This window comes from Arvicola amphibius, chromosome 8 (genome assembly GCF_903992535.2).
Source record: "Arvicola amphibius chromosome 8, mArvAmp1.2, whole genome shotgun sequence".
NCBI classification, from domain to species: domain Eukaryota; kingdom Metazoa; phylum Chordata; class Mammalia; order Rodentia; family Cricetidae; genus Arvicola; species Arvicola amphibius.
The window spans coordinates 10,326,157-10,342,477 of record NC_052054.1 but is presented as its reverse complement, the minus strand read 5'-3'; the positions used below and the strand labels follow the sequence as shown (position 1 = coordinate 10,342,477).

The window sequence follows — 16,321 nt, the reverse complement described above, 5'->3', positions numbered from 1 at the left end:
TTGCCCTGACAGACACATCTTGCCTGGCAGGCTGGTGTTGTAGTTCATAGAATTCATTTTGTATTCTAGGCTTAAGGAAATATATTAAGAATTTTGAGAGGAAAAAAAATCTACAAACATAGAAAGCAAAAAGCATAGAATACAGATTGCAGTTTTGAATTGTAATTGCACGTGTAAGTTTAAAGAAATGGCTTTTCATATTAAAAATATATACGTGTGTGTGTGCTCATCTTTGTAGAAAAATGGAAATAGAGAGAAAACATGCATGTATTTCCTACTAAAATAAAGTAGGACCCCTCTTAAAAATGTTAGATGCCAAAGTAAAGACAGGGAAAGTCTAACATAAGCCTGGAAGATGAGGTTGAGTCAGTGAGTGGGAACAAGGGCCACACTACAGGGGAGTTAGCTGAGGGGCTACTGTTGGTCAAATCTGGAACAACTTAAATATCAAAATAACTATCCATGTTGATAAATTATAACCCACTGGATAAAATCAATGACCGTATCTCAAGTCAGTGCTGGCACTAACACATGAGAATATACTGTTGAAAATGAAACAGTGAACAAATTTCTTTATGGCAGAATGCCAAGAAAGAGAAGCAAGAGCGAGAGGTGAGGAAGAGGGGGAGGGCTAGCAAAAGGGACAAAGGGTGGAGGGAAGGGAGAGATGAAGAGAGGAAGGGAACAGGAAGGAAGCAAGCGAGAAAGGAACGAGGCAGGGTAGGAAATCCTAGTGGGTATAAGATTAGTAATATTCTCACTGTTACAGCTCTCAGTTACAAAGGAGAGCTAGCAACTTCCAATTGGAAAAACCTTCTTATCCCAGGGTTCAACATGAGTATCATGAAATGCTGGACAAACTGACGTCTTTTGGCATGATACTGAGAAAGACAGGCCATCTCTCCATCAGATCTCTACCAGAAGGCATCGCCTGACCCCACACCCCTGCCAAGGAAGTGTTTAAATGAGTTAAACAGGGAGGCTGGACGAAACACAGCTTATTGAAAAGAAAGTACATCCATTTTATTAGAAAACTGTCAGATCTTTAAAGTCTAAATGACTATGTTGCACTCAGAAATAAACCCAGAAATTAATCTATGTTAGAACAAATTAAAATGCATTCTTATTAAGAGGAAACATTATATTTACAATAGAAAGCTAAAAAATGAAAAAATATGAAAGATATACAATTTCTTTTTCTTACCAAATTATCTATAATTACATGCACCCTCGTATTTTTTATACCTCAGGTAGGAATGATCTTTAGATTTTACTTGCATAGACTTATCAGATGTTTTCAGGGGAGCAACCCATGCAGATTGCCCCTTCTGGATTTTAGTGGTCCCGTTATTGTGAAGAACCCTACATGAATAAGTCGGCATTCTGATAAGCACATTAACATTTTCTCTTTATAATAAACATAATTAAAGCTAGTAAATTGAGCACAACAAAAATACAGTCAACACCTTCAGGTGAATTTACTACATACCAGGCACTTCACATGCTAAAGACAGAACAAAACGTCACAGTTAGCAGGTTTAGTGATGTATAGCTTGAATCCCAGCACTAGGAAGGAGAACCCAGGTGGGTTATTGTGAGTTCAAGGTCAGCCAGGGCTTCGCAGTGAGACCCTGTCTACAAAATGATGATGATGATTATGATGATGATGCCAAATCTACATTCAGCCTTCGAGGTATTCAGTATCAGCTATATAGTCCAATACAATTTCATTCTTGCTAAGTGAAAACGGGGTGCCAGTCATTTCCCAGTCTCCAGAGGAAAAAAGAGAAGTAACATGGGTTGCTTTACTGACTAACTTGAATCCTGATGTCGCAATAGGCATTACTCAAAATCGATTTTCTCTTTCAGATAGTCTTTTCATGCAGTCCAGGCTGGCAAAGAATTAACAATTCTCTTGCCGCTTCCTCCCACATACTGAGACTCCACCATGACCAGCTTCCCAAATCCATTCTTTACAGATGAGAGCCGAAACTTCTGAGATCCCCTTTGGGTTCTTCAAGGATTCTCTGGCTAAGTCCAGTTTCTCGAAGGGAAAAGGGTTTCTTTGTTTTGCTTGGGTTCCTTGGCCAGCAAGTGGGTGTGGACTGTGCAGAGCAGGGTGTGGAAACCCAGCACCAAGTTCCGGTTGGAACCTCAGAGCCTTGATGTGTGCGGCTGCCATCTTCCCCGGGCTTGATGGCAGGAGGAGGAGAACCTTCCCTTTACCTCAGAATACGTGCTGCTGCTGCACACGTTACAATCTATCAACATCACCTGGGGCCTTTGCATCTCTGCCTGCCGTGAAAACAGGGTGCATGCCTAGGCCTTCCCGGGGAAGAAGCATCTGCATTTGGGGTGCCAGGCTCAGTCAGCTATGCTTGCGCCACACTCCAATTTTACCCAGCTCAGGCAGACGGAGGGTAACATACCACACCTTTACACAGGCTTATTCTGAGAACGGGAGGCCCAGGAGCAGCAACTGGCACAGTATCGTGTACAGTCTCAGCAGACCGGGGATGGTTCTTTGCCTGCTGCCTGACACCACTTCCCGTTAACACAGCTGGAACCTTGTGAGAGCCTGCCCTGCAAGCGATCCTGGAGAAACTATAGGCAAACCCAAATGAATCCTGTTTTAAAAAGCATGGCCAACCTCTTCTGTGACTCCAAGATGAATGAACGCAGAGAGAGGAGGCTGAATGTTCCGTATCAAAGGAGACTGAGTCTGAAAACAAGGTGCAAAGTGAGACTCTTGAGCTGGGAGAAAGAACTCAAGAGGATATTATCTAGGTAACTGATGAATGAGTAATGCGAACTGCTCTCTCTCTCTCTCTCTCTCTCTCTCTCTCTCTCTCTCTCCTCTCTCTCTCTCTCTCTCTCTCTCTCTCTCTCTCTCTTTCTTTCTCTCTCTTCTCTTTCTTTCCCTCTCACTCTTTGGCTGCCATATACATGTATGTAGTGATATGTCATGTAATTTGTATTTTAATAAATAAAGCTTGCCTGAAGATCAGAGAGTAAAACAGCCCCACTGGTCAGTCTTACAGACCAGGCAGTGGTGACACACACCTTTAATCCCAGTAGTCACACTAGTTTGTCATAGAAACTGGGTGGTAGTGGTGCACGCCTTTAATCCCAACCCTAGAGAGGATTATAAAACGGGAGGAGACAGCTCTCACACAGTCTCATTCTGAGATTTCTGGAGGCAGGATCGCCATTTCAGACTGAGGTCGAGGTAAGAGCCAGTGGCTGGCTGTTTTGCTTTTTTGACCTTCAGGTTGAACCCCAATATCTGTCTCTGAGTTTGTATTAATCATACTACACATGTATACACACATGCAGTCACCCAAACACAAACACACTCCAAAAGAAAACATGCAAGATAAAAACAACAGGCGTGCAATGACTCCATTTTTCTTGTTAAATGGCCTGTGTACATATGTGTGTATATAAAATGAATTATATGGAATGATCTTCATGACTCTTACTTCTTGGTGGTGGAATCTGAGTCACCTAATATTCTTTTTTTTTTTTGAGACAGGGTTTTGCTGTAGTTTTAGAGCCTGTCCTGGAACTAGCTCTTGTAGACCAGGCTGGCCTCGAACTCACAGAGATCCGCCTGCCTCTGCCTCCCGAGTGCTGGGATTAAAGGCGTGCGCCACCACCGCCCGGCTTATATTCTTTCCATTTATGTGTTAGACCAGCTTTCACGGTGCAGCACCATTTCATAAACATACTAAAGCTGCATTTTTGGGTGAAAGGACAAAAAAATTTGCTTGATCTAACTTGGTTTTTATTTATTTTTATTTTGTGCATGAGTCCTCTGCATACACAATTGCTTGCTAGGAAAGGGCATCAGATTCTATGACAGATGTTTGTGAGCCACCATATGTTTCCTGGAAATTGACCTCACAGCCTCTGGAAGAACAGCCAGTGTTCTTAAACCTCTCAGCCATCTCTCCAGTCCCTGAAAAAATTATAAGAAATTTTCACTTTAAAAAGTTCCTGCCTTGCCTTGTTTTGTTTCTGTGGCATGCTGAATGTATCAACTTTAAACGTTTTGCATTTTGATACTAAATGTCTCTAGATACACTGAGCATGTTCACAATTGTGAGCAGAGTCTCTGTGCTGGAAAGAATTAGGAGTCTGATTTTCTTCAGAATTCTATTCAGAATAAAAGGTCTTGTGTTTAGATCAAAATTCTCCAGCATTCTCCTAGGCCTCTCCCTTTGTCTTAGATACCTGACCACCCTGAGTACACATCCATGCCAGCCCAGAGAGATGCACACAGGAAATCACCAGATCTCCTGGAACCCAAACATGCTGCTTTGCGCAGTGAACAGGGCCTTCTTCCATGATGGCTCAAGGTTTCCTGAGAACCCATCAGGAGGGTTGTGAAATGCTTTGAGCCTCTCAGATAAAAGAAACCTCTGATTTTGTTTATAAAACCACCCTTGTTGCTAGTGAGTCCACCAAGTCAGCCAAGAACAGAGAAAGACCACTGGCATCCAAGACACCACCAACAATGCAAGAAAGGTAGCTGCTCGCTCTAAGTGCCAAGATGGTGACAGCTTGGTGGCTTTACTTGAGGTGGATCATAAAACTTAACAGTTAACAGACAGGCAGCAAGGGCTCTCAGCTGCTGAGTCATCCTTCCACCCCCTTCTCCAGATATAATTTTAAGACAAACGATTCCTTCATTTTATATGGAAATGCCAACTATAAAGAATAAGCACACATGATGAATAAGAGTGGCTCCTCTTACACACTTTGGTGGACAGACTTACTCTAGTGTCCACCCCCCTGAATGCTCCCTTCCCCTTGCAACCTGTGACTTGCTTTCTGGCTAAGAGAACATGAACATTTGACTCTATTGTCTAGAGCCTGCTTGCTGGCAGACTTTCCTTGTTGGCTTAATGAATTCTGGGAAATGCCAAGGTGATAATAAACTATGGGTAGCCTCTAGGAACTGCAGATGCCCTCTGGGAGCTGGGGACAGTTTCCATGGATCAATTAGCAAGAAGTTGGAGGCGTCCTACACATGCCTGAAAATGAATTCTGCTAGGAACCTGAATGGGCTTGGAAGAGAATTCTTCTCCAGGTCACGAGAACACAGCCTGGGCTCTACCGTGATGATGTGGGCAGAAGACTCTATCAGCTCGGATACCTGAATCACAGAGGCTGTGGGGTACACTTGTGGTCAAAGCCCTCAGTTTGTGACAGTCAGCAATGGCTAATGGAACACAGTTACATCTCATGTCACCACTTTCCCAGAGTTCCCAAAGTTGTTCCTTCTGGCTCCTTGTGTGTGGGAGGTGGAGGCGCTGGAGTGTCTAAAAGCACAGTCTAATCTTTCTGTCATCTTGCTCACAAATACTTTTAGCACACATCCCTAGAGGGTGAACTTTTCAACAGTGCCATATGTCAAAAGAAAGAAAGAGAAATAATAATAAAAAAAATCTAGTTTAGTTGAGAATAAGAGTGGGTAAGTATTCTTCCACCAAGTTACACTCCCCCAGAGAGGGTGTTTTCTAATACCAAGACAATAGCTACAACCATCAGTTAAAGGGTAGAAAAGAACACAAGCTTTTCTTTCAAATGCCAGAGAAATGCCAGTTTTTTTTTAAAATAGCATAGCTAGCAAGCACTTAGTTGCTTCTGTAATGTGTTTTTTTCTGTCGTAAATATGTCAAACAATTCAAGGCTAACCCCAAATGTCCATTCAAGATCCTTTGCTGGATTTGGTGGAACATGTCTCTAATCTCAGTATGCAAAAGGCTGAAGCAGAGAATCGGGAATTGGAGACCAGCCTATGCTACAGGAGTGAGAACTTGTTTCAGAAAGCACACCCTCACTAAACAAAGAAAAAACCCTACCCAGCCCCTAAGCATCGCACTTGCTTTTTAACTTCTTGTGACACCACGACCTATCTTAGTACCACTCCTATTCCCACCACTTCCCAGCTAGTCGCGTTCTTTTCCGCTTGGGGGTAGCCAAGCTTATCTCCCTTTGACACTGCGCACTGAGGCGCGCTTTGTGAGGGAAAAACTGAGCTCTGGGTCCAATGCCATCTGTGTCGCTGGACAGCTTTGTAGTGTTAGGCAAGCAGTTTCTCTGAGCTGGGTACAATAGTGCATCGCAGGATTGTGGTGAGGATTGCCCAGCGAAGGCGAGCAGTGAGCAGGTGCCCACCCTCACAGAGAAAGCACCTTTCCCAAAGCTGTCTTTGTTGCTCTACAAACGCTGAGCACCAGAACGTCCAGTACCTTGCCTCCCCCGCCTTCGTCGCAGGGGATGCAGGGACTTGTAGTTTTAGGTCCCCAAGTCACGTTTCCTCTTAGAGCTGGACAGCGAGAGAAGGAACTACATATCCCAGCGGGCTCCGAAAAGAAAGTAGGGCTCGGAAAATCGAGCACAGCTGCCTGGTGCCTTTTTGCTCTTGGTTACCCTAGTGCACAACCCCAGTAAGCGCTCCCACACGGACACGAAGCCCAGGAGCACAAAAGCGCGTAGGCTTCTGGAGCTCGGCTTGAGCCCACTGGTCCATCCGACTGTGAGGCTGGGGTGGAGAGAGATGCACTCCGAGCATCCTCTAGACGTGCGGTCCCTTTACTGTGTGCGGGCTCCACAGGGGGAAGGAGACAGAAGAAAAACGGGAACACTGTGAGCATCAGTGGGACAAAAGTAGAGGATGAGAAGTGGGGGAGGCAGCGAGCCAAACAAAGCCTGCCACAAAGGGCTTTTAATCCGAAAGAAGGACCCAATCTGTCGCTGTTGGAGCAGACACAGACCGCTCTTGTGTCCCCTGCCCTTCGAGGTCCCGAAGTCTGGGCCGCGGCTAATCACTCTGTCATCAGGCATTTCACCTCCTCTTCTGGGCATCAGTAGAGATTCCCCAGCATCTCGGCCACGCGTGGCGCTGGGGAGGAAGAGGACGAGTTGGGGGCAGGCCAGGGAAGGTCAGGTCTCCTCGCCGAGGGTTCTCAGGTTCCCGGTAGTTGCAAGAATGGTTTGGCGAGTGGCCGTGAGGATGCGCGTGTCCCGAGGCGGCAGCTGCTGCCGGGAATAGTCCGAAGGAGAAGCCTGTAGCGGACCGAAGTCCGCGGGGAGCGCATGGCGCCTCAGTACAGAGGGGAACGACCCGGTCGCTCCTGGGGCGAAGAATGTCACCGGGAGCCAGGCGCCTTCCTCTGGACGCGTCAGGCCGGCCCAGTCCCCGAGCCCTGCTCTCTGGCCCGAGGGGACTGGGGCAGGGACCCCGGGGAGCCGGTGCCCCGGCTTTTCTGGCGGAGAGGAGGAGCAGAAGGAGGAGCCCGGCTGTGAGGCGCGGGCGTCGCCGCCCACCCGGCCGCGAGGAGGCGGACCAGCTCGGAGCGGAGCGCCGCGCGCGCGCCGGGGCTGAGCCTTGCAAACAAGTGTCTGTGGCAGTGTCCCCGCGGCCCTCCGGCGGCCCTCGTCGAGCTAGGGCTGGCTCCTCCGGACAGAAGGAACCGAGAAAGCTCCGGGAGACGCCGCCTCCACCCTCGACCGGGAGCCCCGTGCAAAGGGCGGCGGAAACGGCGCGGCTGCTCGGATCGTGGACGCGGGGTCGCCGTGCGGGCAGCGCCCGGCTCTTACCGAAGAGCTCCTGACAGAATAACGCGCGGTTGTCCCCACCCCTGGGAGGGGTTGCCGGTGCCGCGAGCTGCCTCCCAGTTTGCAGCGCTCTCCCCTGGGAGGATCCGCCACCGGGAAGGAGTAGAAGCCACCTGGCGGAGGCGCAGAAGTGGCTCCGGAGGGAGCCGGCGTGGGGTCTGCAGCCTAGTGTCCCCTCTGGGCGCGGCGATCGTGGATCCGCGGGCCGGAGCAAAGGCGCAGCCGGGAGCTTGCTGGTGGCGGGGCCGGGCGCACCGCGATTTGGGGGTGTGCTGAACGGTCCCCCGCACCCCCACGGGGTCCTATAACCCCTACCCACGGGCTGGAAGCCACGGAGAACCGCTGCCGCGGGCTGAGGACTAACACCGTTCCTTCGGAAAGCGGATTCTGCTATGACAGCTGGGCTCCCCAAGGGGTTAACCTGGGTGTCCTCAGCAAAGTTGTCGCCGAGCCGGGAGCCCGTTTAGGGGTCACAGCACCGCGGCTCGCGGGCCGGCCAGGTGGCCGGCGGCGGCCGTGGCTTGGCGGGACCCTCACGGCCGGGGGGCTTCTGGGGGTGTGCGCCCCCAGCCGGCTGTCCTCGTGGATGCCTCCCGGCGGCGGCGGGCCCATGAAAGACTGCGAGTACAGTCAGATCAGCACCCACAGCTCCTCCCCGATGGAGTCGCCCCACAAGAAGAAGAAAATCGCGGCCCGGAGGAAATGGGAGGTGTTCCCGGGGAGAAACAAGTTCTTTTGCAACGGGAGGATTATGATGGCCCGGCAGACGGGCGTCTTCTACCTGACGCTCATCCTCATCCTGGTCACTAGTGGACTCTTCTTCGCCTTCGAGTAAGTGGTGGCTTCCAGATGCCCTGCTCCCCTCGCCTTCCCCTGCCTCTACTTTGGCGACTTTCGTTTTCTGGTGTATATTGTTATATAATGCCAACCCGCTCTCCCTGTTTTCCCTTTAAGGGACTGTTTGATTTTTAGCCCCTTCTCCCCCAGAATACCGCCTTGATGGGCAGGGATCCTGGGAGTAAGGAAGAGGGGAGTGGGGGCACATGTAAGCTGTGCCAGGTCACAGGCTCCTGAGGATTGGGTAGAACCAGGCAGGTGGGTTACCTGCTCTGAGTTTGGAACTAGCACATCAGCCCAGGTGCAGCCTTCTGGGGGAGGGGTGTGGGAATTTCTGAGATGGGGGGCAAACTTGACTTATCTCCCCCCACGCCCACCTCCGCCGCTAAGGAAGCCTAGTTGGCTAAATCTTGTAGTCAGTTTGCAGAATAATGAGAAATCTCGGTTCTTTCAGGTTGAAAGTGTGGGTTACCAGCAGTGTCCTGCGGTGATTTCGTTTTTCCTTCTTCTTGTGCCCCTGATTACCAGCCTTTCGCTTACTGAGGGTTGAGCATTTCCCCTCTTAATTTCAAAGAAGTTCCCGTAGAAAATACCCACAACAGATCATTCGGGAACAGGTGAAAGATGTGAGGCCTGGCGAGGAAAACGAGGTACTTCATGGCCCCTCCTGATTCCAGAAACAACCCTTCGGGACTTTATCCTAGGGGTGGGAAACGTGAGTCTTTAGGAAAATCAAATTGGGCGTAAGCAAGATCCTTCTGCCTGCTGAAGAAAGGTCCCATTCATTAGTAGCCATTAGGTAAATAGTTTAGCCATACTCCAAATCAATAGCAATTGCTCTGATTGCGTTACCCCTCCCCCATTCTGTGCGCAATAAAAGTTACAACCTCTACCCAAACTTTCAGAAAGAAGTACATTATGGATGTTTGTGTTGCCCACATCCCATCTATTATAGGCATGATAATGTTTTCAGCCCTTTCCGCTTCTTCTGGCTAGGGTAATCTAAAACCTACTATGCTTGTTTAGTTTTGTCTTTAACAAGTACTAGGCTCTGATTTTGATGCCCCCAGCTTTCATTCCCCCCCCTTACAGCCCCTGCCTCTATTTCTGATTTTGGATTGCCTAGGTGTCTCTTCGGTTAACTTTTGTGGGTGTTTGAGATTAAATCGATGGCATCTGTTGGGGGACCTGTGGGCTGGAGGGAAGGGGTATGAGCTTTGTGTAGAATGCCAAGAAGTCATACTCTGTGGAGCCCCTGTTGTTTTCTTGGGTGCACAGCCAGCCAGCCTCTTGTTCCTGCTGACCGGACTGGTGGACATTGGGGGAAGGGGTGCAGGGGCTCCTGGGGCACTTGTATTCTACATCTGGATGGGATTAATGATGCCACATGTTTAACAGAAACACCATCTCCTTTGCAGGGGCTTTAGTTACAGGTGGCTTTAATTGGAGAGTGTTCAGTGTGCCTCTGTTGTCATAAAATGCTTCTGGTAGATTCGCATGGGCATTTTAACTCTTTTGGGGGGTTCTAAGAGTGGAGACAATCAGATAATCTTTGTGTGGGAGTTACAGAGCTTCAGCTGTGAGCGTGCTGCATGCAGGCTGGTAACTAATCCCTTTTGATGCACATCCAAACCTTCACTGTGTGCTGAGGGACCCCTCTGAGTTATTATGCTCTATCTTTTATTTTCCTGTTCAAATGTAGCTTCTAACCAAATCATCATATATTCATTTTCACTTCTTGATCTCTCTGTGTGTGTCTTTTTTCAAGAGTTCCCAAAAGTCCTCACTTTCAGCTTGTTAAGACCCTCTGTTGTGCTAGCTGAGGGCTGTAGGAAGAACCGTGGGCTCTGGGCTTTTATTAGACCCTATTTGCAGCATCATTTTATGTCAGCTCTTCGGGAGTTGGGGTGCGTATTTGTACGCATGCTTACTCTCCACCACCAGTGTTGCTTCGACTAGACAAGCTGAAGCTTCAAGAAAGGAAGAGGCCCATCCTAGTGCTGTGCTCCAGTTGGGAAGACTCATAGGTCTGTGCAAACCTCGGCCTGTCATGATTTGATCAGGCATTGCCATTGTATTCCATTGTCGTGGGCACTGACGTTGTCTTAAGTTTCTAATCGCTGCTAGAGATGGAATGAAATCAAATTATTCTAACCAAGTTAATTTGCGAGAGACTAAAAAACCAGCTAGCCACGCACACAGGAAATGTGATCAAGAGGAAATGCCAATATTATCTGTTCCCGCCCATCTTTTTCCTGGTCATCCTTTAGTTATTTGTTGAACTCATATTCTGTGATTCCCTATTTTGAGTGTTTTGTTTCATGCCTTGGTAGCTTTTCATGTGAATGCTATGTCTGGCTTATGATTGTGGTAAAAGACCCTAGCAAAATAACTGAAAGGAAGATAGTTGGCTTTTGACTCACGGTGTCAGAGGCGTCAGCCGCTGTTCATTTGGCCCACCGCTTTCACACCCAAGGAGAAGGGTAACATGGAGGCCGGCAAGACCATGTGCTTGAAGAAGGCTACTTCATGGCAGCTAGGAGATGGAAAGAAACAGAAATGGGCACCCCAACTCCTTCCTTCGATGAGGCCCAATCTCCCACCACCTCCCAATGGTGCTGTCATATAACTCTGCCCTTTGCCCTCCTCCTTCTCGACCTGGGACAGATGGACGAGGAAGTGAAGTCCAGAGAAGTGAGCTCACCAGAGCTCAGCAACGGGCACTGGTGGTGACTTCAGCCCCTGGAGAATGGCAGAGGAGAGAGGATTGTTCCCACAGGGGAGAGGAAGAAAGCAGTCACAACACTAGCTGTAGGAAGGCTGCTGAGCACAAATCCGACTCTCCTTAGCTTCACACCCATCCTGTTTTCTGCAAAGCGTGGAATCTGGTTAGAAGCAGAACTTTTAGAAATGCAGATCATAAACTTCTTGCCAGCAGTATGACCCTCAATTAAGTGGTCATTTAAAAATAAACTTTATGTTTGTTAGGGTATTATTATTATTATTATTATTATTATTATTATTATCACTACCATGGATCACCTGAGAAAAGAAAACCTCAATTGAGGGATTGCCCAGATCACAATGACTTGTGGTCTTGACTCTGAAATAGTGTCTTGATTAATGATCAGTATGGGAGGACCCAGCCCACTGTGGGTGGCCCCGTCCCTCAGGCAAGTAGGTGTGGGCTATATAACAGAGCGTGTGAGTGAGCCAGCGAGCAGCATCCCTCAGCAGTTTCTGCATCACTTCCTGCTCTGACTTCCCTGAGTGATGCACTGTCCTCTGGAAGTTAAGCTGGAATAAACCCTTTCCTCCCTAAGGAACTTTTGAAGCAGTTCTCGACCCCCCAGATACCATTGGAAAACACAGATATTTACAGTATGATTAATAATAGTAGCAAAATTACAGTTAAGAAGTAGTAACTCAAATAATTTTATGGTCAAGGGTCACCACAATATGAGGAAGTGCATTAAAGGGTTGTAGCATTAGGAAGGTTGAGAACCACTGGGTTAGAGTGTTTTATCATAGCTAAATGAAAGTCAGTTAGCACACCTCAACGTCCAAAATCTACAAAGTGTGATTTGTAATATCTAGCCTTACATGTTAGCATTAAAGAGGACAGTATTCTCACGATGGTGTCTAGTGTGGAGCAATGGCAACTGCATGGTATGCATTGTCGCGTTAAACCTCCCACGGAAGCTGCCTACTCCTTGAGAGTCTTGAGGAAGGGTGCATGTGGGTTAATAAGCGAGAGTGTTGAGATAGTGTTATTAGCTCGGAGAAACTGTGGTACCGTGCAGTCTCTTATGAGAGCAGCGACCTTTATAAACGTCCCTCCAGCCCATGTCAGCAGTGTCCTGGATCTCACCCCTGCAGAGTGGGCGGCCTGCAGGGGTGCTCGAGGAAATGTCCCAATCCACACCCTGATTCCGTCTCCATTCTGGGAGCTCTCGTCTTAGAACTGTGGACCAGCCAAGAAACTACCCGAAGCAACAAGCTGTAACACTTTGCTCTTTCCAAGCAGGTCAGGGCTGCTTATCTTTCTGCCTGCCTTTATTGAACATATGGAGCGCTGGTGAAACGGCAGCGTTTCATAGCTGGCATTTAAGACGGAAGGAAGGGATGCTGATGGCGGCACTGTCGAGACGTCTCCCTGCTCCTTGAAGTTACTAAGAATCTCCTCCAAGTCCCGTCATTCCCACAGCCGCAGAATGGGGTTTGAAAAGATCAGTGAACACTGTCAATCCTTGGCCTCTGAATTATGCATACATGTATACATGCAGCCTGTTCTGTCACGGCTAAAAATCTGGAAGTGAAAAGCCTTTGTTTCTAAATATCAGGATTTCATAGTTACTTCTCACAGGGGTAGAAAGAGTGGGAAGCCGCGTGTTTCACGTTCTCGTGTGAGGTGAGGGGAGGCCTGCATAGATACTAGGCATGACGTGTCTCCTTGTGACAGGTTGCAGGTATTTCTGGAGTTCAAATGTGAGAATTTGGGAACACTCTGAAAATCTTTGCTACAAGTCCATTGATGTTTGCTTCAAAGAGCGGTGTGGGGCCGGTGAGATGGCTCAGCATGTAAGGGGCTTGCAGTCAAAGTGGACAGCCATGTTCGGTCTCTGTGACCCACGTAGTTAGGGAGAACTGGCTTCCGCAAGTGGCTGTGTCCTCCAAAACACATGCCTTGGCGTGCATGTGTGTACACACACACACACACACACACACACACACACACACTGAATAAACAATTCCTAAAAAGTAGCATCTCTCTCTCTCTCTCTCTCTCTTCTTTCTCTGCCCGCTCCTTCCAGAACCCTCTCCTCTTACTTCTTCCATCTTTTCTTGTTAATTTAGCTAACCCCCTCTGAACTAAATGAAGAGCCATTGGGGATCAGTAGAGCCCGGGTCATGCTTGCCTTAGCAATGGTACTTGGATTCTTTCTTGGTAAATAAAAGTGTCACTTCCTATAATAATGATGTTGTTCTAGGTGAAATAATCTTTGTTATCTTGTAAAGTATTACCCCTGTAACATAGGCTCCTAGTTCGTGTTAGGAAGCTTCCCCATCATAGCAAAATGCCTGAGATAATTAACACATGAAGAGAGAAAGTTTATTTTGGCTCGTGGTTTTAGAGGTGCCAGCCCATGGTTTAGCAGACCCATTTCCTTTAGAGCTCAGGTAGGGGTTCTAAATGACAGTGGTGAGCAACACATAGCAGGACAAAACTCTCCCTTTATGACTGAAAAGCAAAGAAGATGAGAACGGAGACCCATAATCCCTTCTGAGAGGATGCCCCAATTATCTAAGGACTTGCCTCAGCCCTGCCTCCTGATGGCTCCACCACCTCCCAACAGTGTTACTCTAGAGACCAAACCTCTAACTCATAGGCCTTTGGGGAGCATTTGGCATTCAAGATGTAGCTGAGGCTGCCATCTGTAAATGATTGCCAGTTCAGTAGTGCCTCTGTCATGGATGGGTTAGCTCACTACAGAGCCGAGATGCAGCTCTTAGGACCATGAGGGACCATCTTCTCTAGCTCCTGGTATCTGTTTTTGTACCTTCCTCTGAAAACATCTGCAACAGGTCGTATCTTCTTCTGGCCAGATGCTGGTTATATTATGCTCTATAAAATACCAGGGGACTGAGAGAAATGGCGCAGTAACCCTCAGGATCTTACGAGGCCGTTCCCTGTCTACACAGTGATGGGCAGGGATGTATGTGAATCACAGTGGCTCCCCAGGAATCTTAAGTAACTTTAAATCTTCATTTTAGGCCGGGCATAGTGGCGCACACCTTTAATCCCAGCACTCAGGAGACAGAAGCAGGAGGATCTCTGTGAGTTCAAGGCCAACCAGGTCTACAGAGTGAGTTCTGGGACAGCTAGGGCTGTTACACAGAGAAACCCTGTCACAAAAAAAAACCAACAAAAACAAACAAACAAAAACTTTATCATAGTCTCCTACATGACAAATGCCCACTTCTTCGTGTATGTGGTCAACACATGCATGTTCCCTGAGGGCCCTGTGTGTTCTCTTCAGCGCTAGATTCCCCAGTCCCTACCACAGTAGCAGGTACATAGCCCACTCAGCAAATGTGTGCTTAATTAACTAATCATAGACTGGAAAACTATTGAAAAACTTCTCTGTGTTTTAGTTTTTGTACTTGAGGAGATTGTATGAATAGAGAGAATGTATAATTAATAGTGGATTATAGAATTCTTTTAACAACTATATTTGACACTTTTATCTTAACAACTGTATTTGATGTGAGTCTTCTGAATTCAGAATCAAGTGGCATCCTTTTTCAAATGTGTCCACTGAAGCCAGAAAGGTTTTCTTATTGGCTTAGGAAGCTAGTCATAGAATCAGGATGTTCATTGGCTTAGACTGCTTTCTAGTATTTATTTATTTCTGCCCTAAATTTTGTAAGCAGAAAAATCATTCTGATATCTATGTGTGTGTGTGTGTGTGTGTGTGTGTGTGTGTGTGTGTGTACACATGTGTGGGCTATTGAACATGAGAAGCGTTGGATCCCCGTGGGGCTGGGCTTACAGGCAGTTGTGAGCTGCCTGATGTGGGTGCTGGGATCCAAACTTGGATTCACTGCAGGATTAGTGCATGCTCTTAATGGCTAAGCCATTTCTCCAGCCCCATCCACCCATGTTTTGTTGCCATCTGTCTAGGTGGGAAGTGATACCGTGTGTTATGGAGAAGAGATTCAAGTAGGTTCCTAAAATAGGGTAGTGATGCTTAATTATTTAATGGACCATATCTGCATATCCTGGAGATTTTTCTTTTCTGCAGTATAATCTTGTACATGATTTATTCATGACAGAGTTATTATGTCTTAGCAATAGAATTTAAATGAAAGATTTCAAGGAAGTATGCTGTTCTCCTGTAGCTGGGCTTGTTAGCAAATCCAGAACTGTTCACATAGATACTTTAAAGTTTGTTGCATCTAGGAATTGGGGTCTAATAAAATATCCGTTTGTTCAGTTGCTCAGGTAAGGGCTAGGAACCCTCATGTTCTTATTTAGTTGTTCCTTAAATGTAAATGATTGATCCCACTTCAAATATTTTGTTAAATTTGAGTCCAAATCTTATAGTGTGGCACAGGCTGGTCTGGAACTGGAAATCCTCCTGCATCTGCTTCCCAAGTGCTGGGATTATAGGTGTGTGCTATACACAACATGTTTTCAAATATATTTTTCAAAACACTTTTTACTTGAGTTTTAATTGCATTTGTACATTCATGTCTGTGTGTGGGATTTGCACTGAAGTGCAGATGCCCAAGGAGGTGGGAAGCGGGCGTTGGATCCTCTGGCGCTGCAGTGAAGGGTTGAGGGAGTGTGTTTGAGGCTTGTGTTGTGGGTGCTGGGGACTGAACTCAGGTCCTCTGAGAGAGCAGTAAGTGCCCTGAACCGCTGTGCCATCTCTCTAGCCCTTCAAACAGATTTTTAAGATCTCTTATAGTTTAATTTTAAGTTAGTATACAAAATAATGAATTTCACTGTATGTTTTTTTATTGTACTTTATAAAATAGATTGGGCTTTCTGTATGTCCAGTTTTCATCTTTTAAGGACTTATTCATAGAGAAGATTATGGATAAATATGTGCTCAAGTTTTGAGGTAAAATACTATTGAAAAAAAATCCATCCAACTCCCACCCTACTCAAGAACCACATTAATACCAGTGCTTTTTATGTTTTTAATTAAGAATTTTAATTGACACATAAAAGTTACAGATATTTATAGATTATCTTATAATGTTTTGATTCATGTTAGAATCAGGACAAGTGCACCTGTCACCTTAAACATTAACCATTTCTTTGCTGCTAAAACTCTTCTCATTG

At 46.9% G+C, this 16,321-nt stretch overlaps 1 protein-coding gene across 5 annotated transcripts in view; it reads left to right on the top strand.

Annotated features, from left to right (window-relative positions):
* Positions 1-7,293: 7,293 nt before the first annotated feature.
* The window catches only part of Zdhhc14 (zinc finger DHHC-type palmitoyltransferase 14), a 250,803-nt gene continuing 241,775 nt past the window's right edge, over positions 7,294-16,321 (top strand). For 2 of the 5 annotated variants that reach the window (XM_038340372.1, XM_038340371.1), the window contains exon 1: positions 7,298-8,460. In XM_038340372.1, coding sequence (XP_038196300.1) covers positions 8,216-8,460 — 245 coding nt within the window. In that variant the 5' untranslated portion in view covers positions 7,298-8,215. Of the gene's footprint in view, positions 8,461-16,321 lie in introns of all 5 variants that reach the window. The other 3 variants (XM_038340370.1, XM_038340368.2, XM_038340369.2) reach the window with 3 other exon arrangements.